General features: G+C 42.8%; 1 protein-coding gene across 1 annotated transcript in view; it reads left to right on the top strand.

Annotated features, from left to right (window-relative positions):
* Positions 1 to 429: 429 nt before the first annotated feature.
* The window catches only part of niban2a (niban apoptosis regulator 2a), a 36,500-nt gene continuing 10,127 nt past the window's right edge, over positions 430 to 26,802 (top strand). Inside the window, exons 1-6 of the mRNA XM_086300200.1 lie at positions 430 to 674; positions 9,372 to 9,502; positions 10,931 to 11,059; positions 11,144 to 11,249; positions 12,003 to 12,170; positions 21,879 to 21,994. Of these exons, the coding sequence (XP_086156326.1) occupies positions 620 to 674; positions 9,372 to 9,502; positions 10,931 to 11,059; positions 11,144 to 11,249; positions 12,003 to 12,170; positions 21,879 to 21,994 (705 nt within the window). The 5' untranslated portion in view covers positions 430 to 619. The remainder of the gene's footprint in view (positions 675 to 9,371; positions 9,503 to 10,930; positions 11,060 to 11,143; positions 11,250 to 12,002; positions 12,171 to 21,878; positions 21,995 to 26,802) is intronic.

Genomic DNA, 26,802 nt, shown 5'->3' on the forward strand with positions numbered 1-26,802 from the left:
TTTCCACAAGGGGGCAGCATTTATCTGTGTGTGGCAAAATGCTACTGGGTCCAACCATAGACTCGCTTTCAACGTTGAGCCCAAAGCGCGCACTTCAAAGAGCCTTTAGTTAATTTCTCCTGATTTTAATCACAATATAAATATCATGAAATCATTAAAAGAAACATTTTAAAGAAACTTACTAATAAACGCACTAAGGTTGTATTTTTAACATTTGTCAAGTTTAACATTATTAAGTTTGCTGCTACAAGCAGACACTCTCGCGTACAGTACGCACTGTGATACTCTTAAGCTCCTGGTTCTGGCCACACCCTTAGCACAGCCGACTGAACACGTTGGACCAGTGATGACTCCCAGAGGGTGTGTCCCGCTGCTGTGAAACGCAGCACTGTTCACCAGCACGTCCTCCTCCTCCTCCACCGCCTCCTCCTCCTGTTTTTTAGAAAAAGCTGAAGGCGCCCACACTCAACGCACCAACGCCAGAACAGTGCTCCTCTCTAAGGGGGGAAAGTGAGAGAAATTCCCAGAGGGTTTGCCCGGAGACTGCTGGAAATTTTCCCCTGGAGTAAAACCTGCCGAGTTAGGATACTTAGAGGATATCAGAGGCTCTCCTGTAACCATGGGGGACGTGGTTTCCTCTCACCTGGATGAGGATAGGCGGGAGATGATTACAGGTAAGATGAGTACCGTTGCGCGTTATAACAATCTTATTACAGAGTTTTGACCATGTTGTTGCCTTTAAGAAAATCGATTTATATTACTTTTATCATCTAAACTGCAGAAATCAAGTATAGACGGTTACTTTTGTGCCACCGCCTTGTAGGTGTGCTTTACTTGAAGGCTTCCCATGAATCTCAACTCCACTGCAGCCCTGTTTCTTAGAGATAATAAGTAGGTTTCCGATGTTGCAGCATGTTTGTATAAGTTATGGACTGACTGCTATTTAAGTCTCAGATTGCTCCACAGAGTGAGCTGGGCAGCAGGTCTGGGCGTCTATTAAAGTCATGCGAGTAGAAGAACAATACAAAGACTGAGATACTTCAATGGATATAACGTGATCCCTGTCCTAGAAGTAGCTTGGTGATGCGTTCGAGTATCAAAACCACTTCAGGAATTTGGGAAAAACTAGTGTTTTTTGTTTTTGTTTTAATGCATGGAGTTCAATCTTCCAGACTTGTCATTTCCTAAGACTTTTGTATCAGGGTCATTTCAGCCTCAGCTGGGATGCCCCTTTAGTTCAGGGTTGTAATCCTGTTTGTGTGCATACGCTGGCAGAAGTACTCCTATGAGGAAACCCAGAATTATTCTCTAGAGGCTCAGGCACCGAGTGTGTTTGTTGGATTTTCCTTTTGTGAGCAGAAATAGAAAAAAAGTGGGAAGAATCACCCTGTTAGAATCTGGCTGTTGTAAAAAAAAAAAAAAAAAAAAGGTAGTTCACATATAAAAGGATAAATATCAAATGTAACTTCTCAAATATGAGGGGTTTTGTTTTTGCCTTTTGTGTGACTTTGGGGGTTCTGGCCAGAGAAATACATGTTTTCTGCTGTCCTATACTGATCCAAAGATGTGTGACATTCAGAATGAGCAGAAACTGGGCTTTAGAAAGTACAAGCAAGGTGTTCAATGTGAAAGTTCTTGACCTTAGGAACAAAGCAATCTGGTCTTACTGGCTTTTTGGAGCCCTTAGCCACATGTGCTGGTCTTCATTCTTGAAAGGCGCTCAGTCAGGTATCATCATGTGTCATAATGTAAGGCTTGTTAATGATAAAATATGTTAAAACTATAAAATGTAGGGTCCACATGACTGTGGAAAGCTGCGAAGGTATAAAATATGACATTTAGCTACATGCAGGCCTTCATCGTTAAAATACGCAAGTGCAGTATTTCCTGCTTATGAGTCCACTCAGAAAAAGATCCATATAAAGAGACTAGTCAGAGGGAGAGGGGAAGATAACAAGTGAAGCAGGTAGAAACATGTCACAGGCCGTCTGACTCTCACACACACCCCTCTCTGTGTTCTTCCTGCCAGTATCTTCTACAAATCAACACAGTGAAAACACCCACGTCAACAGAAGACAAGTGAACACCTGTGCATGTCTTTAAAGAAAAAAGAAAACCTTCTTTTTATCCAGGTCCCACTTGTCGATGTGTTTGCACCTTTTAAGTTCGTGTGTGAGACAGGGTAAAGACCAGTCAGCGTTTTTGAGTCAGGAATCTTGTTGTGTCTAACTCCCACAAAGGCAACTACTCAATGATCTCCTCCCCTATAGGACCCACACAGCAACCCCATGTGTGTGAGACACATGCAAATCATAACTGCCTGCTGACCCACATGTTCACCCATCTATGGTCTGCTTAAGGCAGAAATAACCAACAGACTCAAACCTTGGCCTAGATATGTGCTGCCTACTATCAAACCCTTGAAATATAAGCGATCATCCTCAAAGAATAAGTTAGTAGATTAATCGTTTCACAGCAGGTTTTAGATAAAAACAGCCAAAGAATTAGAGTCAAATCCAGTCAGCTGTTTCTGGTGATCAGCTGACTTTTCTGGATGAGTCACAGTGTTCACCTTTGAGGAGCTGCACGTGTTGCTCTGAAATTTGCTACAAATGAAATGAAGATGGTAGCTTTGATGCTAAACATTAGCATGACAGCATTGTTACTTGGAACAAAAAAAAAACTGTTCAAAAATAAAGTTAAAATAAAAAAAATGTATTCATATTAGAGATCAATAGAAAAAGAACTAACACTGCAGTAAAAAAGATAAGAAGCTAATAGTTAAATTCAGCAACAAAACATGAACTTTGCCATGTGAGTGACACCGCCCTCTTTTGCCAACATAACGCAAAACAGGTAATTATAAAAAGGGACAACATGCCTAACTCAGGCACACCTCAGACTGTTTGTGCACACGGTTTTATAAATCTGTTGAAAATAATGTTCACGCTCATGTCTGCCTTTTTTAGTTTTATTAGTATTTTACCATTTTTATTCATCTACTCACCTATCTGGCTAAGCCTTTTGATGTTAAACAGTGGATGATGATTGATGATGACGACGATGACTGATAATGATTGATAATGATAAGGATTGGTGCTTGATGACGACTGATTGTTATCAATCATCATCAGTTGCTGGCAATGATTGATGATAATGAGGGTTGGTAATTGATGACGACACTGATTGACAATGACGACTGATTAATGATAAGTGGTGATGATTGTTTTCTTTCTCTCCCTTCACAACAAAACTGTAAATCCACTCCTATAAAAAAATGCACAATTTGGTTTTTAAGCACCGACAGAATTCATATCCAACTCATCTTTATTAATCATACATTTATTCCATAAATATTATATTTGCCTTAGGAAATTGTAATTATTCTAAGAGAGCCATGGTATTCAAAGAATCCTGAGCTCAAACCTTGGGCATACTAGCAGAGGAGAACTTCCAGTTGGGAAAAAACTTCATAAATCTTATTTTGGAACAAAGTCAGCAAACCTTTTAAGCCTTCTTAAATCATGTTTTAAGGGTTGTTGTATACACACAGTTGTTATGCCCCAGTGAGCCTGAAAATTTAAGTCAATTTAGATAATGCTCCAAAATAGCTGCAAAGAAGTGCATGAATGCATTTCAAGTTGGCTGCAGTTTCATTACTTATTGCCTGAAAGAATTTGTCACTGCAAACTGCTTTTCCTTTGCTGTTCTTCGGTTTTCCTACTTGGAAAGATTGTGGGCCCTGCTGTCCTTTGCTAATCTTAAGCCCACTTCAGTGTACATCTACTGAACAATGCCTTTTTGTCTGCAGTGTCCTTCTGCCATCAGTTCCTCCATGCTCTTGCCTACTGTTATTTGTTATTCATTACAAATGCACTTAAAAAATTGAAGGAATGAAACAAAGGTTTACATCAAGGTCATGAATCTGGGTTATGGGCTTAAGATTTTAAGTAAGCATAGGAAGCACTGATAGAGAGTCTGTAATTCTTATACAAGAAAAAAAAAAGAAAGCTAAAATATGTGGTTTTTTTGTTGGAGGTATTTGTGATAAATTACTTTCCAGCTCAGAGTCTGAAGCTAACCCTAACCATTTCCTGTTTCATTTAATCCTCTAAAAGGACATGCAAACACTGGAAAATACTTAAGTATGGCGTATAAAAAGTACCAAAAGTTCCATTTTTACTCTATTCCATGATGTCACATGTAAAGTAAATAGCAAACAAGAGATGGAGGAGGGTTGTAACAACTATAGCACATGGCTATACAGTTTGAATGAGAGAACCGAGTATGTATTTTATGATGTGGGCTTTGTTTTAATTTCTAAGTGCTCATTTACAGCTTCCTAGTCTGCTGATTTTGGCTCAGCAAGGCGAACGGTGGAAAGTACCAACTCTCTGCAAGTTTGCAGTGGAGGCCACAGTAACCGGAGCGTAATCTAGAGGAAATTTAGCCAGGATAAAGAGAGTTTCCATCCAAAATCAGATATCCTCTGCATTTTTTCTGAGACTAACTGTTCTGAAGGCAGACCCTGTCTGATAAACCCACCGAGGATGAAGAAAAAAATCCTTCAATAAAAGGAATGGAATGACAAACCTGACGAGAGATTCAAAGCCATCGTCTGGAACAATTTAAAGTACTTGCTGATGTTTAGTTTTTCCAGGTGCCTCGCTATCTTGCAGCCCCTTAACCTGCCCTCCCCTCTCATCCTGGTATGTCATGGTGTTTTTAAATGCGTGTCCCTGTCCCCAGTCTCCTCCGCATTCCCTCCATCTATCCTGTCCTGTCAGCTCTTTCCTTCCTGCTCTCCCACTGCAAGCTGGCTCCCTCCTTCCTGCGTCGTTCCTTCCATAAACAGATCATAGTCAACACTATATGCTGCTGAATGAGCCAAAGACACTGATCAGCTCGAACACCAACTCTTTTCCAGCATTAGAACGTGGGAAAAGCCTTTGTCCCCTCCAGCAGCTTCTCAGTCTATTTATTAGGAAGCTGAATGACGACAGATAACAAATCTCGAGGATATGTGGAACACAGAAAAGTCTTTCAGCAATACCAGGAGGCTTTGCTTTTATACAAACAAGGACTTACGCTAACAGATATATTCAGAACTTAATAATTTGATATATACAAACGATGAAGAGAAAGCAGCTGCCATTTACTGGAGCCTGAGCAAATGTTGTCAGGTTTTGGTTTGTCCAGAACCTCCAAACTGCATTAACAAATGTGCACTATAGTCTGAAATGCTCAAAGAAGTTACAAATGGTTCGTTTGTGTAAACTTAAATATTCCTTTTAGAAATTCAAGTTTGAGTTTAAATATCAGATTTTGAGATGACTTAAAACAAGTTAAAGGATCATTTCAGAGTATTTTTTCTACTGTATTGTGCACTTACCTAATAGTATTTTTTCATGAGAGTTGGCATTATTTCAAGTTATTTGCATAATAAATTATGGACGTCGGCTGAAATATAATGCATGCTCTTTTTTTTTTCTTTTTTTTTTTTGGCCTGTCCCGTTTGACTCTTTTGCCATCAGAATTGTTGTCTAAAGGCAAAGAAAGATGCCCAACGGATTTACTTTACCAAACTGACCATCCCAGCCTTGCCGTAATGGTCCATTTGATTCACCTTTTATTGTTTATTTTATTTTCACTTACTGAATACGGGACAGACTTGACTGGGGGAAAGAAGGGGAGAAAGAAAGAGGGGAAGAGAAACAGCTGAGAAGAGGGACGGGGGAGAAGGGCAAAAGACAAAAACCAACAGAACGGGCAGGAAAAAAAAATGCATATATCAATCACCTGCTGAGAAAGAAAAAAGAAAACAAGCAGAAGAGAACAAGAGTAATAGAATAAACAACATCACAATGATATATGAGAATATGACAGTAAATACTAAATGTTAAACATTATTGTGCAGCACATAAGATCAACAGAACACAGTGTGCTTTGAGGTAGGAGCCAAAAAGGGTGTAGTTTGTGGATGTGATCACCCGTGTGTACACCTGTGAGCATGGACGCGCTTGTTTTTAAAAGGTTCCTTCATGTGATGATCTGCTAGAGGGTGTGGGGGGGCCACAGCCCCGTCCTCCAGGGCATGAAGCAGGTGTGGAGGAGATCAAAACTCCAGACATCCAGAGGCCCCCAGAACACAAGAGACCAAGGAAGACCAACAGAGGGGCAGCTGCGCCACTGTTCCAGTAAGAGCTGAGGAGAGTCCCAGATGAGGGCTCACTCAGCAGCCGCGGAGCAGAAGCCAGGGGGAGTTGCAGTGACGCGCCCGTGAGCTCCGCCGGCAGCCAGCTGCGCCTGAGTGACCGAGCCCCAGGCCGAGAGGCCGGGGGCACCCCACCTCCAAAGTGGCCCGAGCGAGCCCCAGGCTCCAGGCCCCGATAAGCGGCCGCCAAGGAGTGAGCCGGTGTGTACCTGGACGCCCATCCCCGGACACAAAGAACCACCAACGCACCGATGTCTGAGGGAGTCCGCCACTGGCAGGGGAAGTGGTGGTAGGGGGAGATAGGCCTCCAAACCTTGGAGGGCCTGAGATGTCCCCAGAGAGGTGGCGCCTGACACCCAACCTGACATATAGACACAGACATACAGGCACACACAGATACAAACATCCATTCCCACCCTCATGCTCTCATATGCACTTACTCCACACTCAACCAACGTGGAGACAGACATAAAGAGACGCTGTACACACGATCACACTCCCCAAGCGTACTCTACAAACCGGGTCTAGGTGCCCCCGCCCCTGGAGGGGGGAACTGCACCCAGAGCCAGGTGGTGTTTCCCTTTTCCCTGCGGTGGGGGGAGGCAGACCTAGTCCTAGCCCCCTGCTCCAGCAGGTCGCAGAGAATGGGGGTGAGAGAAGACTCCAAACCTCCCTCCACCCGCTCATTGTAATGTTGATGCATGTGTGTTCTAAGGTGCATTTAAAACCCAGGAGGGCTTGGAGCTACCTGCCAGAGAGCAGCAGGTAAGCGCATGGTCCCTCCTGCTAGCCCTCAATGTCTACGTGTATTTAAAATTGAGAGGTGGGCAACGATGCCAGGGGTGGGGTGTACACCCTGATGGTACTTTGGACTCCGTGTATCGTGCCCACCCCCAAGATCCTATATGTATGTGTAATGAGAGTGTGAGTAATGTGAATGTCTAAGTTGTGGGATAAAATTGAGGCAGAGGCAGCCAGAAGGGGACAGAGGGGGGGGGGGGGGTAGCCTCCTCTGCACCCTGGTGACATACCCCTACTCCAAGGCCCTGCATGTGTGGGTGGTTGTGGTGGAGCAGGAAGAGGGAGGCAGCTGGAGATGGGGAGGGAAGGAAGGGAGGGGCAAGTGACCCCTCCCTGGGGCCAGCTCCCCCGCTGACCCCAGTATAATGCATGCTCTAATATACAGTGCTGTTGCTACATTTTGCTCTCAAGTTACTCAGGTTGAGTCATATTTACATTTTGCAAAAGTTTTGATTCACCAATCATTTCTTCATAATTTGTTTACAGTGAGGCAGACTTTCTTGTAAATGAATGTGATCTTGAGCAATAGCTCCCCAGGTTCTCTGAAGGCCTTTCAAAGTTTTTCTTTGTTTTTTCACTCATTTTCAGCCCAGTCCTTGTACCTTATCATTGTCAGAGGAATTTCTTTCCTTTATTGTTGTTGATAACACTGATTGTTCAAGCACAAAAGCAGCTAACAGTGTTGTGTCTATATGTAACAGACAACTTCGTAAAGGACGAGTTTTAAATTGTATCTTTAGGCATTTTATTACTAGTAGCCTGTCGCAAAAAGAAAACAATCAAAATAATTTATTCCTATTTCTCTAGTTGAATCTATGAAAGATGCCGAAGATGACAGAGCAAAAGAAATAGTATTTTTCCACCAAGAAGGTGGTTCCCTAAGAACTGTAAGCCAAAATTCATAAGGAAGGGAAAGTGGGAGAAAAGGCTGAGAAACCAAGTTATGAATTCAAATTTGTCATCAATATGTGCAGAGGAGCTCAAAAGAGAGGTGCAACAGTGAGTTTCTACAGCCACCTGTAAAACACGGTGGAGGCTCTGTACTTTAGACAGTGTTGTTGTGGAATTATGAACACAGAAGAGTACCATCAGGTTTAGATCCACTATTCAACGCCACCTGGAAATCATCTAATCAACAGCAGCTTTGTTTTTCAGCATGACAATGACACACAGTGTCAATGCACTAAAAGCATATCTGGGTAGAAAAAGTGCAATGGAACATTATCAGTCATGCACTGACCTCCCAAGAGCCCATAATTAAAGCCCATAATTAAATCCTTGCAATTAAAGCAATGTGGGAACATCTCGACAGAGGATGGAGCAAAGGGCAGCCAACATCCAAAGGAGAGCTTTAAACGACCTTCAAGAAGCCCGGAGAATTATTCCTGAAGACTACTTAAAGCATTTCAAAGGCAGCTTTCCTCAGACAGTTCAGGCTTTGTTGAAGAATAAAGGTGGTCGAACCAAATATTATGAAAGCTACATAGTGTAAACTAAAAATACTTTCATTTATTCATCATAACTGTAGCTCTTTGTTCGTGTTCCTCCTTTTAAAGGTTTGTGTGTGTAAAACCAATATTTCCAGCGATGCAGTCGTTCCATAAACTTTTCTTTTGATTGATTTGACTTTTCTTTTGTCTTTTGATTTAAATGTAACATAGTTTAAATTCAGTACGATTAAAATGAAATTGAACAAAACAAAGTGTTGCTTTAAAATTTATGTAATGACTGAAGTAATACTTCAGCTGTGAGTCTGTTAGAGCTTCACTTAATACAACGGTTTGTGCCGATCATACATGAGAGGTACCTCTTTGTTGAGCTTTGCCTGAGAATCGCTATCTCAAATGTCCACTTTACATTTTATTATATGGGAGTTTTCATAAAGAACCGATAGCAGGAGTAAAGGTTGAGGCCTTTAAATAAGCAAGTGAAAGAGACAGCGTGCCTTCACATGAGAACAGCAGCTCTTTATCTAACCCAGTTAATTTTTGACAATGAAATTTAAACTGCAGCACTGGTGACTTTTGAAAAACATGCTTGGAATAGAGTGAACCAGTCTGTCCTTTCAGGAATCTAATTTCTTTTCTCTCTGACTTGGGTTGCCAGATTCAAAATAAAGTATTAAGCATTTAAGTAGTATAATTAGGTCAATTTCTGACTTTATAAATCTCTAAAGTTACCTTGTGAAAGAAAACTGCAGAACTTATCTTTTGTCCTTCTACTATAAGACATAAGATAGATTGTGTTAATCATGCACTGGTGCAGAAGACGACGCTGATTTTGTGTGTGTGTGTGTGTGTGTGTGTGTGTGTGTGTGTGTGTGTGTGTGTGTGTGTGTGTGTCTCTCCCCCTGCAGCTCGGACCAGAGAATGGATGAAAGAGTTCAGCCAAGTGTACGAGCAGCAGTATGCAGTCGCCCTCTTCAACAGCGTCCGCTTTGAGATAGAAGGAGGAGGAGGGACGCAGTCTCAGCTGCTTCACAGAAAGGTATGACACTTGGTCATTCAATGGGAAAAAAACAAATAAAATAGTGGCCTCCACTGGCCCCCTCAGACCCCCTCTGTTTATATTTCTGAACATTTAATAAAGCCACAAGAGACAGCCCGGTGGAATAGAGCGTGGAGAGGTGGAGGTATGCTCTGGATAGGAGAGGAATAGAAGTCAGTAGAAGCAAGACAGAATGCATGTGTGTGAATGTGATGGAGACGCGTGAAACAGTGAGCCCTGTGGTCAACCATCCAAAGCAACAGACAGTGCTAAAGAGATGAAGAAGAGAGGCGAGCACAGGCATGGTGGAGCAGGTGGAAACGAGTGTCAGGAAGGATATCAGTAAAAGTGAAAGAGAGGTTTACAAGATGTTAGTGAGACCGGCCATGACGTGTGGTTTGGAGATGGTGGCACTGACAAAAAGACAGGAGTTAAAGGTTTTATTGGGAGTGAGCAGGATGGACAAAGTAAGAAATGAGTACATCAGAGTTTTGGCATTGTTTAAACATACACACAGGTGGGACAGCCAACAGACTTTGATGATGCACACAGTGCATGAATGAGGTCATCTTTGGGAATGTACAAGGACATTACCTAATGAGCAAGCCCCCTGCTTTATTTCTCAGCGGTCTTTGTGTTCCCTATTATCTTTGTGGTCACTTGTTGAAGGCTGGATTTTTTTTTTTTTTTTAAATCCATGTTTTCTAACTCTGGAGGGAAAGTGGAGCACATTTTACACACGAGCAGAGGTGCTGTTTCTCTTATGCAGGTTCATCTTTTCTGGTCACTGTGTGGGAGTCAGCTGCTCGTGTGATCCAGCACACAGCAAGAAACTATCCTGTTTCAAAAGACTTTGAGTTATTAAAATACTGGACTAAATGTGTAAAAAAAACTTTAATATTTAACTGTAGTGGAATCTATTTGAACCCCCTTCCCATTTTTTAACTTATAGATAAATACTTGATTGGTTTCTGAGCTGATCGGGCACTTTTACCCTCCCACTCGCCACCACCAGTGACCCTGCCACAAAATCCACGTAAAAGTCTGCAGCTGTTAGCAAACAGAAGCCAAGCCATTTTATAATCATCATTATGTTTTGGGCCTATCGTTTCAGTCGCTCGGAAGCAGTAAGCCTTTGTTTTTTCTTCCTATCTGAGCAATTATTGTTTAATCCAAGACAGGAAAACAAAGTGGGTGGTGTATATCCTTTTGTAAACATGTTTCAGTAAAAAAACAAAAGAAAAACAAAATGAAAACTCCACCCTGTCACGTTTGGAAAAACCTGTTAAGCGTCAAGTTGATTAGTTATGGGAGATTGTAACAACACCCAGTTGTCTCAATAATGCACAGTATACACACCTGTTAGAGTTTGTATCCTAAGGTACAGTAACGCATGCAATCTTTTGTGTGTGTGTTTGCATTTTTCAGGACCCTCTGGCAGGTTGCACCATCTTCTCAGGGAGTCTGTTTCAGTACCTGGAGGAGAATCGGAAATGGAGGAATCGTTTTGTCTTTGTGCCCAAGGACTACACCATAAACCTCTATGAGAGCAAAGCTGTGAGTAAAGCTACTTACGGCACTCGACCTATGTCCGGTTAGACAATTTGGTCACCTGCATGAAAACCATTTCACCACCAACAGGCACACGAACGGGGACTGCACCCAAAATTAACCATCAACTGCGCCGGGTACAAGGCCCTGACGTCAATGGAGGAGTACATGGAGCTGATTAATAAAAGTCTGCCAGGTTAGAAAATAACACACAAATTCTGAAATGACTAAGCCCCTTTTAAGATGCAAAGGGCTCAAAATGACTCTCTCTTTGGGTTTTTGTGGTGCTATGCCCACATTGTTTAAGAGTTGTCCACCACATTGGACATAATAAAACTATGGCTTGTAGATATAAAAAAGAAAAAAGAAAAAAAGAAAGTGAATCCACCATCTGGTTGGTGAGTGCTTCCTGGAGGCTGCTGGCAGTCACTAGGTAAAATCAGTCTCAAGGAGCAGTGCTGTACCAAAAACCTCCTTATGATTGCTTTCGTCCCTAGCAGATTGTGACCATAGTTATTTCTAGTTTGCATTGCTCCATTCAGAGTTGCTGGTGAGCATTTGTAGGTGAGTCATCGTATTCAATGCAAACTAGCCAACTGCAGCAATCTGCTAGCAGCCAGAGCAAGTGCAAAGAGGTATTTCTAACTTGTTGGGGAATACACATTTTTGCCTAGCAACTGGGGTTTCCCAGGAGTCATTGACTCGACTATAAGTCTGTGGGACTGGGACCTTATTCGTTTAACCCTATAATGTGACCATGATTGTCCGTACATCTATAATGGTGGAAAGTTATGACACGATTAGCGTGTCTACAAAAATAAATACTTATGTCATTAGTATATTTCCCCCCCTCCACAGTTTGTCGGATTGTTATAGTAATATTAAACATCATTATTTCCCTCTCCTAAAGTGCTTTTGAAATCTCAATTCATCATCTGGTCCATTGCAGGTGTCAAGGCCAAAGTGGGCAGTAACCCATTCATCAAGTGTGCAACCGGGTTCCCCCTCATCCTGTGGCACCCATACGCCCGCCACCACTACTTCTGTGTGATGACCGAGAAGGAGCAGAAGAAGTGGCACGCTGTGCTGCAGGATTGCGTCAGAGACAGTAACAATGGTAACAATGCAAACACAAAGCAGCACATAAATCGGAAGTGACAGAAACGACTAGAAAGCCAGAGGCTGTGTGAAGTTAATGCAATTCGGATCATATGTACATCTTCTGAGCATGAGCAGTGTTTCTCTCTCTCCACCTTGGCAAACCTCTCTTCCTCTGTACCTTTGTTGGCAGTTCCGATGAGGGTGTGTGTCACAGTGTGAAGCTTTTACATGCCATCTGAGTGAGCAGGTCGATCTGTGCACATGAAATGCTGAAGGAATGGGGTGTATTTGTTTTGTAAATGTTGTTGCCATTGGATCAGATCTACACTCTGTGCATCATTTACAGTCAAGATGAGCATCTGAAACGCTCAAATAGTAGACAACATTAGAAACACAAGAGAAACAATTCTATGTTTGAGAGAAAAGTAGCTTTCTGGTTTGTTTTCTAGGCTATTTTTGATGGTTGAAGTGCAGAGTATCACATAGTATTGCCATATCATTTTTTAGCACATTATCAAATTTCTACATTATGCTTTCTAAAGAATATTGCCAAATCATGCTTAAGCACAAGGTCAACCCCCAAAGTCCCATTCCAATTACTTTGTGCCTTAAGGAAATGGATAGGTACAACGTGTGTGTACAACTTGAGGGCTAACACGAAGCCACAAAAGACAGAAAAACACAACTACTGCCAGTTTAGAATAATTGGATGTCCTACGCCTCAACATGCATGTCAGAAGAATTTAGTACTCTGAGGAAACGCAGCTACAGGGAAGACTAGCTAACTAAAGCTAACCTATACCAACGTGCTGCTGCCCCAATTCATTTGTGAAATATTTGTAGTTAGCCTCAAGTTTCCAAACACTGTAACTCATATGTCACTATTTAGAATGAATTAATGAATAAGTTGAACTGAAACTCATTGTTAAATGAGAAATTTCCCCACTAAGACATTACAATACAGTTGCTGCCTTCACTGAGATCCTTTTCATAGCTTTTGTTTGAGCTTTATGGTGTTCTGGAGGATACAGCACTGTTGGCACTTTTAGCATTTCATTTCACAGTGAAAGGATTGTCTAATTAGGGTGGATGACTCCTCTTCATATTAGTTTCTTTCTTGCAAAAGTGTGACTCATGTGTCATTGTTATTAAGACAGAGATGAGACATCCTGGAGGATGTGCAAACAACAGTGTAATACATTTTTGTGTGTGTGTGTGTGTGTGTGTGTGTGTGTGTGTGTGTGTGTGTGTGTGTGTGTGTGTGTGTGTGTGTGTGTGTGTGTGTGTGTGTTGCAACACTTGGCTTTCCAGGACTATTTTGAGATTTACGTTTTGGAAGCACCGTGATATAAATGACCCGCCTTCTTCCAATAGTTAATTTGCACATTGGCTGCAAAGTCGAGCTCTGATTGGCAGGAGGAACACGGGCACCAGTTTCTGTGGTATGACTGCACATGCATGCAGTCTTACATTCAGCGTGCCTCACTTGAGATGAGATTGTATTTTTCATTTTTTTTCAAAAACAAACTTGAACGATTTGCTGCTGCACTGAAAGTGATCTAGCTTGTTTGGATCCTCTCGGTTGGCAGAGCATGCAGTTAAGGTGTCCCTACTTGTGTTTTAAGTAAGTGAGTGCATTGATCACATTAGGTGTCACTGTAATAATCAAGTCACTTGCATCAAATCACTCAGCAGAAAGATGCCAATCACCCGTGTGTATAGTTTGTACAGCTGTATCCAATGCAACTTAAGCAGTTCTGCGTCACGATTAATGCAACTAAACTTCGTTCACAGAATTTAAAATACTAAATAAATGGCGCCAAGATCCTCACCGGGCTGACAAAGTTGCTCAACCTGATTCAGTTTCTTTCAGGCTTGGCAGAAGAGCCAACCATTTTGCCAGCCAATCATGTTGCATGAATTCAAGCGTTGTGCTTAACCACACAGTACGATGCTCACAGCTGTTTGCATTTGTATTCATTTAAATACATCCAGCGTGTGATGTATTTAGTTTCTCTGTACCTTCTGTTCCAAAAAAAAGGAATTAGAAGTCAGCAACTGACTTTTTTGATCAACTCTGTACCAACTCACCTGTTACTCCCAAACACTGCCTGTCTGGGCATGCTCAGTAAGTGTCAGAGTCTTTGCCGCACATTCCAAGGTTGGGCTTAGCGAATATGTTGTAAGCAGCACAGGGTCCCCGTGGCTATTAAAGGTAACCTCGCTGCTCTTTGGGTGTGTGAACTTGTATTCATGTTTTTTCTGCTTTGTGCACACATACTGCTTCACTTCAGTGCTCTGAGGACAACCAGATGGCATAAAAGACTCTGCTTGGGAAGAAGGATATATGGTTTTCTGTCTTGACCTTTGCCCTTTTAGTTCTTAGTATTCTCATTCAGTCATACAAATAGACAGTAGTTAAATGTCTCTCTTTGACATATTTGAAGGTAGAGTTTACATGTATGTACTCAAGTTTGAAATTATGACCGATTTAGGCAATTAAGCATAAAACAGACCATATTAGTCACGGTACAGAGGATAAAATGGTATCAGCATAGATGCTACATGCAAAGCTGTCCTTAACGGAACACAGACACCATTCAGCTGGCTTTGATAAGCGGAAACCACAAGTTAAAATGTTCACGCTGACACACCAAAGGCATATTTAAATGCACTAAAGTTCTTGTTGCTTTAGCCCTAACAATTCTTCTATAAAACAATTGGGTACTGTTTTGCATCACCTTAACAGGGTGATTTGCAAAGCGCCCTGCTAATCAGCTCCTTTAACAGGTGACATCATCACCAGCACATGTCATTGGTCAGCATTTTAAGCTCAGTATTATACTACTATGCTGCTGAGAGATGGACCTACAGCAGCTGGATGTTCTCACTGTGTCAGAGAGGCTAGTGATGTAACGTGTGCATGCATGAAACCAAAAGCTGGTCTGAACATGTTAAAGTGACTACACACCAGTCACTTTGACACATTTTACACACCAGTTCTGCTACCAAGATGGGATGTGGCAATTCACCCTTATAATTGAGCTATCACTATAAGAAATCAGCAGCTAGGCATGCTTTCAGGCACGTTGTCAGTTCATTCATTTTAAATCACAGAGTTCCAAAGTTAAACGGGACCCACACCATGTAATTATGTTCCTGATTTTCTGTCATACATCTGTACTTTTAACGATGGTGGAGGCTGATGCTAAACATGGAACTAAGGCACACTGTGGCATTGCCACCTAGCTGTTGTTTAAACCTTCAGTGTATGAGGGGCAGCCAATAAGATGAGGTTGAAATTTGGTGCCATCACTGACATCCGGTTAAACTGCATAAAACTAAAACCTCAGGACTTAAAGATTTATTTTAAAGACACACTTAAATGTGAGAGTTTGGGCTTTTCTGGAAAGGAAACCAAGCCAACGTTTCAGTTAAGTGATAAAGGAATACAAAAAGAAATCTGTGATAAGGAAAAAAGGACAGGAAGTCAGGATGTAGAAAAGTGAGGAAAGGGTCAATTCAATCTTTACTTCAAAAGAGTATGAGAATAAAAATACAGGGATGGAAATGAGCATGAAAGGTCCACTTTAAGGTGTCACGTCATGCACTCAAATGTAGTGTGCAACCACAGTCTGGGTCCTCGAGTTTCAGGAAAGAACTGTCCCTGCCCCTACTCCACTGTAGTTATCCTCATAGAGAGTAAAATGTGGTAATGACTGAAAGTGGACCTGGTAGAAGACTACCCTGTGTAAATCCAGAATTTTATTTTTACTACACTAGTTAGAAGCAACTAAAAGCACTTTGATCTCATCACCATTGGTCTCAGTTTATAATTTTACATTATTTTTGCATCTCAATGATTTAAATGCAAATCAAGATATTTCCTGATGATTCAAATTATTATTTCATCCCCAAATTGGTTTAGTTTTGTTGCTGTTTGACCTGCAGAAAGCTGTCCATGCTGCAGGGAATCACAGTCATATAGTCAAAGCCTGCTTCAAGCTTCCCGCTAGAGAACCATCAATCGTGGCCAACTCTCCACACCCACAGCCTCCAAAACCAGTCAACCATCCTCTGCTCTGATCCACAGACCACAGACTAATTAACTGAACAAGAACAGACCTACAATGGGAAAATTCAGAGAACAATAAATCCAGGTTTATAACTAAAGTAGAAGTTAAAGTAGAAGAGCATGGCGCTTCTCTGCATGCAATGTAGTTCAAAATAGAGGCATAATGGATTACATGGCACTGTTACCATACATCATGCTGTGCCAACATGCAAAATGAACAAACGCAAGGCCTCCTGCATTCACTGCTGCTGGCCTCAAGAGTTTAAAATGGCAGGTTAGGACCTATTCAGTCATGGTTGTGAAGTCTGCAGCTGATGGTATGTTTCAGAGAGTGTTTACTGTACTGTGGGTTTGGCTGGTTCCACGGGTCTGCACCATATGGGGAAATCCTACTCATGCATGTCAGTGGAAGCAGCAGCAGCAGCAGCAGCAGCACTTTGACTCAAAGAAAGAAAGGAAATGTTGGAAAACCTCTTTATTCTGAAGCCAGGTGGTCTGAAGATGAAGTCTCAGATCCTCTTTGACTTGTCGAATAAATAAAAAGAGAGACACATTTGTCAAGATGAAGGCCTGGGAACTCAACTCCTGGCTTCTGCTACAGTCCCGTCAACCAGAGCATGGTGAGAAAGGCAGGGAGGGGAAATGCCTTAAATAAAAAGAGCGTGGTAAGTGCTGCCACATGTGCTATTTATACACAGTACACATACACACAGAGCAAAGAAACTCTAATCTACTCCTTGATCTAGCTTGGTTCAGACACATGGCGAATGTGTAGCGGTTTACTGGCCTGGCAGATTGTCCAGAAATATTTCTTCTTTCTCTTGGCACCAGCAGGACATTTCTCTTTAAAAGGGCAACAAACTGGGAATGCAGCAAATTTACTTTTCAAGAAAATCACACTGGTGATGTGGTCCCAGTGCATGCCTTTAAATATTAAGAATAATACTTAAGGGGGCAAAAAACCTGCCATCTATTCTTTAACTTCATCTGGTATGCATTTGTTTAGCTGCTCATCCTGAATGGGGTGCATTCTCATTACTGTTAGCAAGCTAAGAGGAGTTGACCAGAACGTCAGGGATGCATTAGCTCATCCAGTTCATGATCTATTGCAGTTCATGTGCAGTTTAATTCCCTGTAATGTGTGAAGAACAGAAAGAATGTTACAGGTTTTGTTGCCATCAGTTGGCTTTACAAACAAATTCAAATAGTTTGAAATTAGAATCACTGAGAAGTCAAGGCCCAGAACAAATGAATGTAGTTTTACTAAAACCTTACCATTGCTCTTGAGGAGTGGTGGCTTTTGTGAATTGTGGAAGGACAGACTGATGACAGATGCCTCACATTCGCATGAGCTCATTGAATGATCTAAAAATAACGACATCATGACATATTTCAGATTTCTTGCTTTGAGGTAGGGCAGATAAGACTGTGTGTAGGATGTACTGAAATATCTAATGATCTGTGATACAGTAACATTAGGGACTGTATTGAGATGCAGCTTCTCCAATGTCCCAGTGAGGGAGCCATTTTATTATTGGTTTCTACCAATATTGTGACAACGCGTCTCATATAAGTGAACACTGGGGCAAGTTTTTAAACATAATTAACGAGGTACATTTTGCATTTACCACCTACAGAATTTAGGTAAAACTTTCACCAGCAGGGGCAGCATTTCACACATGGGTGGGTTGAGATGTTCTCAGCTGTGTGCTGCTATTTAACTGCCATTTCTTTGAGCTACCCCCATTTCCTCAAGGGGCTTGGTCTTTGGCCAGGGCATAGTTGTAGATAGGAATATGCTGGTTAAATAAAGGTTACCTTGACTCACTACACCATCTGGTGGTACAGATCAGTATTACACAAAAGTACAGCCCGGTTCAACCTCAGCTAATATCTCTTCGACGCAATACATAAACACTTTTGGCAAAGTTAAAGCAATCGTAGCTTTGTCAGTCATTCTTTTGGTAGTTTGTTACTCTGGATTTAAACAAAACACACGTACCTTTAAAAAAAAAAAGAAGAAAAAAAAAAAAAGCCCAAGGCAGCGGGTATGATGTCACCCGGTTGATGACTGAGTAACCACAAGTTGTGTGTCTTATACTTTTGAAGAGTTGCTCTAAGCTGAACTGGGGGACAGTTAAATATCAGGTGCAGCATAATAAACACCTGTGCGCGCTTATCTAACCATCACCCAGAAGGGAATGCAGCTTTATCTTTCAACAGCATGCTGGCTGTAGAAGAAAAACTGAAATGTGAAAGAAAAAAAGGACCCTACTTCATCTCTGGATCATGAACGCCATTTGTTGTTAATTACCTTCATTTAACCGTGATGTGAAAATGTTTGACATTAAAAATTACTGCTACGAGCATGGCCTGGGATCAGATGAGCAGAATGACCCTAGTCTGTTTTTAACGATGGGAAAAACTGGAGCTCGTGGGGGAAAAACCCACACATGTACATGAAGTCCACACAGAAGGGCCCTACATTTCAACCCTGGGCCCTCTCAATGGCTATTCACTGAGCTTTAAAAGGCCAAGTGGCTAGTTATTATCGCTACATTAACATTTTATGGGTATGATTACAGTTGCTGTATAAAATCTAGCAGTCTTTTTTACTAATTTAGGGTTGTCTATTTGAAAAATATCCATTTTGCTCTATCACATCATATTTTTTGCAATTGTAAACATGATCCAGATATTTTTTGCTTTATCTGTGAATGCTTTTTCACATCTAAACAACAACAAAACTTTACTGATTTTCTGAGAAAGGAATATTTGTATTATTTTGGTATGAAATTGTGACAAGGCAAGCGACGGGCACATCATTGAGTTTGTCGGGCGAGTGTTGAAAACTTCCAAGCATCAACTACGGAAAAAGAGGAGCTTGGGTTTCAGAGGGAGTCACTGAATCACTATGATGACTGCTACTTCTGTTTAGTCAATATTTCTGGATACAGTTACAAAACTAAACCATCTATCAGTTGCTCTAACTTGAGACCTGTGCTGCATTCAGATGAAATAACACCTCCCATATTTACCAGCTTAGTCTGACTGACTTTGAAGATCAGTATTCTAGTAGCCCATCTCCCTCCCAAAGTTATTCACTCAGCAGCTGGAAGCGACTGAGTTGCTGGAGTCAAGGCCATCCAAATGGTCTTTTTATGGACACCGTGAGAAGGATTTTATTCTGTTCTTATAAATGAATGACGACACCGTTATGTTGATGTTGAAGGTCTTTTGGGGTCAGTGGGTTGTGAGTGTAACGAAGGCGAGTGGAGGCTGTTCAATTATAGCTGAAACGCCAGCCTAACATGTGTCCTACTGCTCAATGGCAATTACTTTACATCCGAGGTTATTCTGTCCAGTTAAAATAAACCTTTTGTTTATCATTGAATCAACCACTTTCTTGAAAACAGCAGAAATTGTATTTTTCCACACGGCGACAGTTATCACCTGTCTGGTAAACCATAAAACAGCGTTTCATTGCATTTCACATCCTAATGACGGCTTACCACCTGTCAGCATCGCAGCCATCTTAACTTAGTGCCACCATTGTGCTTCTAGCTTCAGTGCCCAATGACTTCTCATTAAAAGGTGCCAAAACAAACCAGGGACCCCGGCCCTCAGCTTTTCATCAGAATTTGTTCGCTGAATGCTTCCTGTCTGGCTCTGCCCCTCCCCCTCCTCACTCCTTCTTGGTAACTTCCTGTCTTTGTCAACCTCGTCTGAGTCAGCCACGGAAGAAACACTCACATGGGGATGGTGGGCCTTGTGCACTGTAGACTTCACAGACAGCAGTTCACTACTCAGGAATGCTCGGGCTAACAAACCATTCATCCATTTGTAGAACAGGACACTTCGCTACTTCGGTTACCTCATTACTGACACTTCAAGACAAGTCAGCGTCACGGAAACAGTAGGAATAAACACTGAGAAAGATGTTTTGACAGGCTCGAGTACACAGACAGGTCTTGACAATGTTACACAGTAATACAGTTAAGACGTCACCTGATTTTTAATATATCAATGGTTGTAATGGCTGAGTTGGCACAACCTGCAATCATAAACATTATTGGTATAAATTCTTGTATTTTTTCCTACCAGCTGATCTTTCTCTTAAGCTGAACACTGGTGTCAGCAAACAACATGGCCTTTAATGTACACCACCAAGTTTGTGCAGACTTAACAATGAATGTGATGAAACCTGATAGACTTTAAAATCCAATATATATTTTTTATAAAGTTTTTTTAGTTTCTTTGTTTCAAAAGGTGAAAAAACTTAAATATCAACACAGATATTTAGATATTTTATACAGTTAGTATGTGCATAGTTTTTAAAAAGTCATGGAGCATTTAGGGTTGATCATTTTATTAGAAAATTCTATATAACTGCAGTATATCTATTTCAAATAATGTGATAAATACTAGTTGATTTTGTCATAAATAATAGTACCAGACTTTGATCATGTTTAAATATTTAAAACTAAAACATAAAAAAGAACAAATTATACTTTTTTAAATGTATTTTTTTTCCAATCTTGGCTCAATCAAGTAAAAGTGTTTACATGTTCTGAGTCAGGAAGCAGTACCTTGCAGGAATGGGGTCAGCTTAACCCACCACACCTTGGCCCTTGGCTCCACTGATGATGCAGAAGCAGCAGACAGCAGGCTTTGGATATTCTGGAAATAAAAGTTGTGCTTGGGCTAAAGGCCACATTGATTTTCTGCACCATGTTGTAGTACAAAGTGGTGTTGCTTGAAAGCAGAGCCAAGCTGTAGCACAACTTTAGCCGATATCTTGTCAACATAGGTGTTTTTGACAAAGTAACAGCAGTTGGTTCTTCACATTCTGTTTTAATGAAACATTCTGTGACATTTTGAATGTATTTTTAAAGACAGAAATTTACAATATGTAATTTTAATGAAAGCCTAGTTGGAAAAACAAACAAACTGTAAATCACTTCCTTAATTACAAAGGACTGCTTCTTTCTTGTTAGCAACAGAGAAAACACAACTGAAACATTGGTCACTTTTATTGAAAGGGAGAACTGCTCTGAATAACAAGCTGCTAATTACAGGGATGTTTTATTCCACACACCTGTTTATACTATTGTGTGGGATTCATGACTTTCCGCACTCAGTCCTTTTATGCTCCTTGACAATAAGTGAGAGAAGCCGCGCTTGACTTCAGCTCCGGGTGTATTTTCATCACACCAGCTACAAGATGAGAACAAACTTCCTAAAAAATGCACGCATGTGGCCGAGTGCTTTCTGAGCCGTTTCTATTGTCCTGTCAACTGCGAGTTGTAGTAACTATAGCAACCACATGAATCTGTCCTTCAACAAACCAGCTACTTCCTGTTTTGAGAGATGACACACTCCAGGAACCGTGACTGAATATACCGCTGACCAAAATTAGGCTCCCAGACTGTCCCACAGAGTGACTCAGATGTGATGGAAACAGTTTTTGTTGGTGTTGCAGAAACTGTTGCGATAAAGCAGCACCACACCCTTTATTCTGCACTACAAAGACATCATCCAGCACCCAATTACTAAGACACTTTTCAGTCTGCTGAGTATTCTCATGAATAGAGAAAGGATGATATCTTGTTTCTCAACTTTTGCCCATTTCTTCCCTGCCCCCGACAGGTCTGCCGGAGAACTGCACTGTTAAGACGCCGGCATTCACCGACGCTGTGAGACTCCACAGACAAGCCCGAGGACAATACGGGACCTGGGATATGATGTGTGGAACACCACCACAGGTTAATCACAAATAAATCGCAATACCATACACATTTCCACAGCACCTACAATGAGTTATAGATATTTTATATACTTTGTGACAGTAAATAGTGTGAGCAGATAGACTAAAGGCCTTGTTCTGCTCTGGAGAGTCACTTTGAACTGCGGTACCACTCTGACCAGAACCTTCAACACACAGAACTGGTTAATGTGCTGGGAAACAGAACAAGGACTACTGGCAGTCCAAGAAGCCTATAAGACTGTTTATGGAGAGGATGTGGAAGACTGGCACAAAAGTAACTGGCAGTAGAGAAAATATGTAGGCCTGAGGCTAACTGCTTAATCACTAGTAAGTGGATCGTGGGGATCCTTCTCTTAAATAGATTAAAAATGCTGAATGAGTCACAAAATGCAGTCGGGCAGCAGTCAATATACCTGGCTGACTTATCCAAGTCAGACATTATCCCACAGTTTTATTTGGCCCCCAAAAATCCGGTGTTTCGATGAGGGGGGTTTATTTTTTAAATCATTTCTGTTAAAATGGCTTTTGTCAAGTCAGGCAACACAGAAACTAACTGCTGAAAATGCTGACCTGTAATCATAAACTTTTTGTGCACTACATAATGCCACAACCTGGGTATCTAAACCCTTTACCAGTGGCTGACGTTGCTTGTGGATGTCAAATTAACATAAATACATGTGAAAAAAAACTCCAGAATGAATGATAAGCACCTCATTTCAGGAAGTTTAACTCTGCTCGCAGATTCTGTCAGGGAACAGTTTTCCGGGGCCACACCTTAATTTCTTTCTGTGCCGCTGCTCTGACACCAACTCAAAATATCAAGACTGCTGCAGGTTATGGTTAAAAGACATTTTCAGGAGCAATTCATCTTTCTCTGCGAGTAGCTCAGAGTGCAGGTCAGGGCTATAGGTGAAGCTGTTGAGAGGCCACGATGACGAATGAAACACACACTCTCTCCTCACATCAGAGAGCAAGAATGCACCTACACAAATCCTTCAAAGAGGCCAAAAACACCTCAACCCACATACCAGCAATTACAAGGACCTAGTCTCAGTCTTTGCCAGAGCCGAGTACAGCCCTGTGTTTATGGCAGCCACCTTTTAGCTATAAACACTTTCAGTCTGAATGTCAGTTTAATATTTAGTTTTCCTGAACATTACAGTGTTTACTCCATGCCACATGGACACTGAATAGAAATGTGACATAGATGTAGGTTGGGCTTTTCTACTGTTAAGGGGCCAAATGTTCCTTTTATTTCAGTCTAACAGAGACGCTGGCATTAAGGCTCATGCACGTAATGCTACAAATACTTTGGATAAACATCTAGAGGGAATTAAGAGAGAAATACAGCCAGTTTATGCAACCACTTTTATCCTTTGCTACAAAAACCAACTAAAATAATTCTGAAAAAAACCTTTTGCAGAGTCAGTGCCTCCAGGTAAAATTTCCTCGTTGTTCCATTATGTTCCATTATGTAGCTGATCATGCTGGAACTCACAGTGCCCTGGGAAGAGCGGATTGAGGAGGCCAATGAAAGGAAACGAGGAAAGTACCAGGAACTAGTGCAGGAGTGCAGGGGAAGGGGCTGGAAGACTTTCTATGAGCCCATAGAAGTGGGTTGTAGGGGCTTTGCAGGACGATCACTCTGCAAAGCCCTAGGGCGGCTGGGCGTGGCTGGGGCAGCCAAGAAGAGGGCCATCCAGGCTGTGAGTGAAGCGGCAGAGAAAGCCACAAGGTGGCTGTGGATCAAGAGGGCTGATCCGTGGGTAGCTACTGGTACGCAAGTCGGGGCTTGATCACCCCCGGCTGGGTCGCCTGGGCGAGGGTATGATGTTGTGAGACCCGAAACACCTGATGACCCTAGGATACATCACTGAAGATGCGTACCAGTGCATCCAGGAGATGTGTCTTTATAGTTAAACTCTGGCTGAGCCAGTGACGCCTAGGAAGAGTCTAGGTGACAACCAAGAAAGTTTGGTGACGACTGGAGAGACAGATGACAGCTCGGAAAGACGGCTCCAGGGGCAGGGTGGGCTAGCATCCCGGTCTGCAGTTTTCGTGAGAAAGCACCCCAAAAAGCTACGGAAAGCCCTAAAGAAAGATACCCCCAGGAGATCCCGAGAGGGGGGGAGGATGAGGTCTCCAATCGGACGGACTTAAGGTTAATGACCAACGCAATGGAAAGGACTACGAGTAAGACATGTATCTGCGGCAAGCTGTGTAAGAACCAGCGTGGCCTAAAGGTCCATCAGGCTAGAATGAAATGTTTGGAGCGGGAGAGTGAGGTGCAACGCACAGGTCCTGAACCTGGTGAGACGCAGGAGGAGCCCGGCCAGGAGGCACCCCACAGAGCCCAGTCCCTCCATGCACTGGACTCTTCCAATCCAAGCAGTGTAGTTCCACAACAGCGGATTAAGTGGCCCCCAGCCAGCAGCCGGAGCGAGTGGCAGAAGTTTGATGAGGATGTCTCCAACATCATACAAGCTGTGGCCAAAAGAGATGCCGACAGCAGGCTTAAAACAATGACCACCATCATAGTCAGCTACGCCTCAGAAAGGTTCGGCCTGATCGAGAAGTGTAACAACAAGACCCCTTACACCATGAACCGCAGGGCCATGAAGATTCATCAACTGCGCCAGGAGCTCAGGAGCCTTAAGAAGCAGTTCAAGAACGCTGATGCGGAGGAGAAGCAAGCTTTAGAGGAACTGCATAACATCTTGCGGAAGAAGTTGATTACCCTCCGTAGAGCAGAATGGCACAGAAGGCGAGGAAGAGAGAGAGCCAGGAAACGTGCAGCTTTTATTGCTGATCCCTTTCGCTTTTCCAAACAATTGCTTGGGGTTAAGCGAAGTGGGCAGTTGGAGTGCTCAGCAGAGGAGGTGAATAACTTCCTTCATGAGACAATGGGTGACCCATTGAGGGAACAAGACTTGGGACCAAACAAAGCTCTCATCAACCCTGCCCCACCATCAGCAGAGTTCAAGTTGACGGAGCCAAGTTTGAAGGAGGTGTGTGAGGTCATCAAAGCAGCCCGCTCAGCATCCTCCCCAGGTCCCAGTGGCGTACCCTACCTTGTCTATAAGCGCTGCCCAGAGCTGCTTCGCCACCTGTGGAAGATCTTAAAGGTGATATGGCGGAGAGGGAGAGTTGCTGATCAGTGGAGGTGCGCAGAGGGAGTCTGGATTCCCAAAGAGGAGGATTCGAAAAACATAAACCAGTTTCGGAGCATCTCGCTATTGAGCGTGGAGGGGAAGGTGTTTTTTAGCGTTGTCTCCCGGAGATTGACCGAGTTTCTCCTTAGAAACAATTACATTGATCCATCAGTTCAGAAGGGGGGGATCCCAGGAGTTCCTGGTTGCCTAGAGCACACTGGTGTAGTTACACACCTTATAAGAGAAGCCCATGAGAACAGAGGCGACCTAGCTGTATTGTGGCTGGACCTGACTAATGCGTATGGGTCGATCCCACACAAACTGGTTGAGCATGCTTTACACCTCCACCATGTTCCCAGCAAGATCAAGGACCTGATCCTGGACTATTACGCCAATTTCAGGCTTAGGGTCACTTCTAGGGCAGTTACTTCAGACTGGCACTGACTCGGGAAAGGTATAATAACAGGCTGTACCATCTCAGTTACGCTCTTTGCCCTGGCAATGAACATGGTGGTAAAGGCTGCGGAGGTGGAGTGCAGAGGGCCGTTAACAAGGTCAGGTGTTCGTCAGCCCCCTATCAGAGCCTATATGGATGACCTCACCATTACAACATCATCAGTTCCCGGGTGTAGGTGGATCTTGCAAGGTCTTGAGAGACTCATCTCATGGGCAAGGATGAGTTTTAAACCTTCCAAGTCAAGATCGATGGTACTGAAGAAGGGCAAGGTGACGGACAAGTTCCGGTTCTCAATTTCAGGAACCATTATTCCATCCATAACGGAACAACCAGTTAAGAGCTTGGGGAAACTCTTTGACTCCAGCCTGAAAGACTCTACTGCTATTCAGAAGGCAAATGAGGAGCTGGGAGCGTGGCTTATTAAGGTGGATAAGTCCGGCCTGCCTGGAAGATTTAAAGCCTGGATCTACCAGCATTCAATCCTGCCCCGAATCCTGTGGCCCTTGCTTGTCTATACAGTTCCAATAACTACTGTGGAATCCCTTGAAAGAAAGATCAGTGGCTTTCTTCGTAAGTGGCTGGGACTTCCCCGCAGTCTCACCAGCGCTGCCTTGTATGGGACAAGCAACAGCGTGCAGTTACCCTTCAGTGGTCTCACAGAAGAGTTCAAGGTGGCTCGCACACGAGAAGCCCTACAGTACAGAGATTCTAAAGACTGCAAGGTGGCATTAGCAGGTATTGAGGTAAGGACAGGAAGAAAGTGGAAGGCTGAGAAGGCAGTTGAGGTGGCGGAGTCACGCCTAAGGCAGAAAACACTGATGGGGGTCTTAGCAACAGGGGGAGCAGGCTTGGGGTATGTCCCAAAGGCCCAGGTCAGCAGGGCACAGGGAAAGGAGAGACGCCAGCTACTCCAGGAAGAGGTCCGAGCAGGTGTGGAGGAGGAGCGAGTAAGCAGAGCTGTAGGCCTTAAGCGGCAGGGAGCATGGACAAGGTGGGAGAGCACCTTGCAGCGCAAGGTCACCTGGGCAAACATCATGCAGGCAGACTTCCACCGGATCCGATTCCTAGTGCAGGCAGTATACGACACTCTGCCAAGCCCAGCAAACCTCCATCTGTGGGGAAAGAGCGAGACACCTGCCTGTCCCCTGTGCTCTGGAAGAGGGACCCTAGAACACCTCCTTAGCAGCTGCCCAAGGG

The sequence above is a fragment of the Aulonocara sp. 'chitande type north' Nkhata Bay genome, linkage group LG7, assembly GCF_057382095.1.
Source record: "Aulonocara sp. 'chitande type north' Nkhata Bay isolate Kocher_YH1m ecotype deep benthic linkage group LG7, A_spYH_male_GT1.1, whole genome shotgun sequence".
NCBI classification, from domain to species: Eukaryota; Metazoa; Chordata; class Actinopteri; order Cichliformes; family Cichlidae; genus Aulonocara; species Aulonocara sp. 'chitande type north' Nkhata Bay.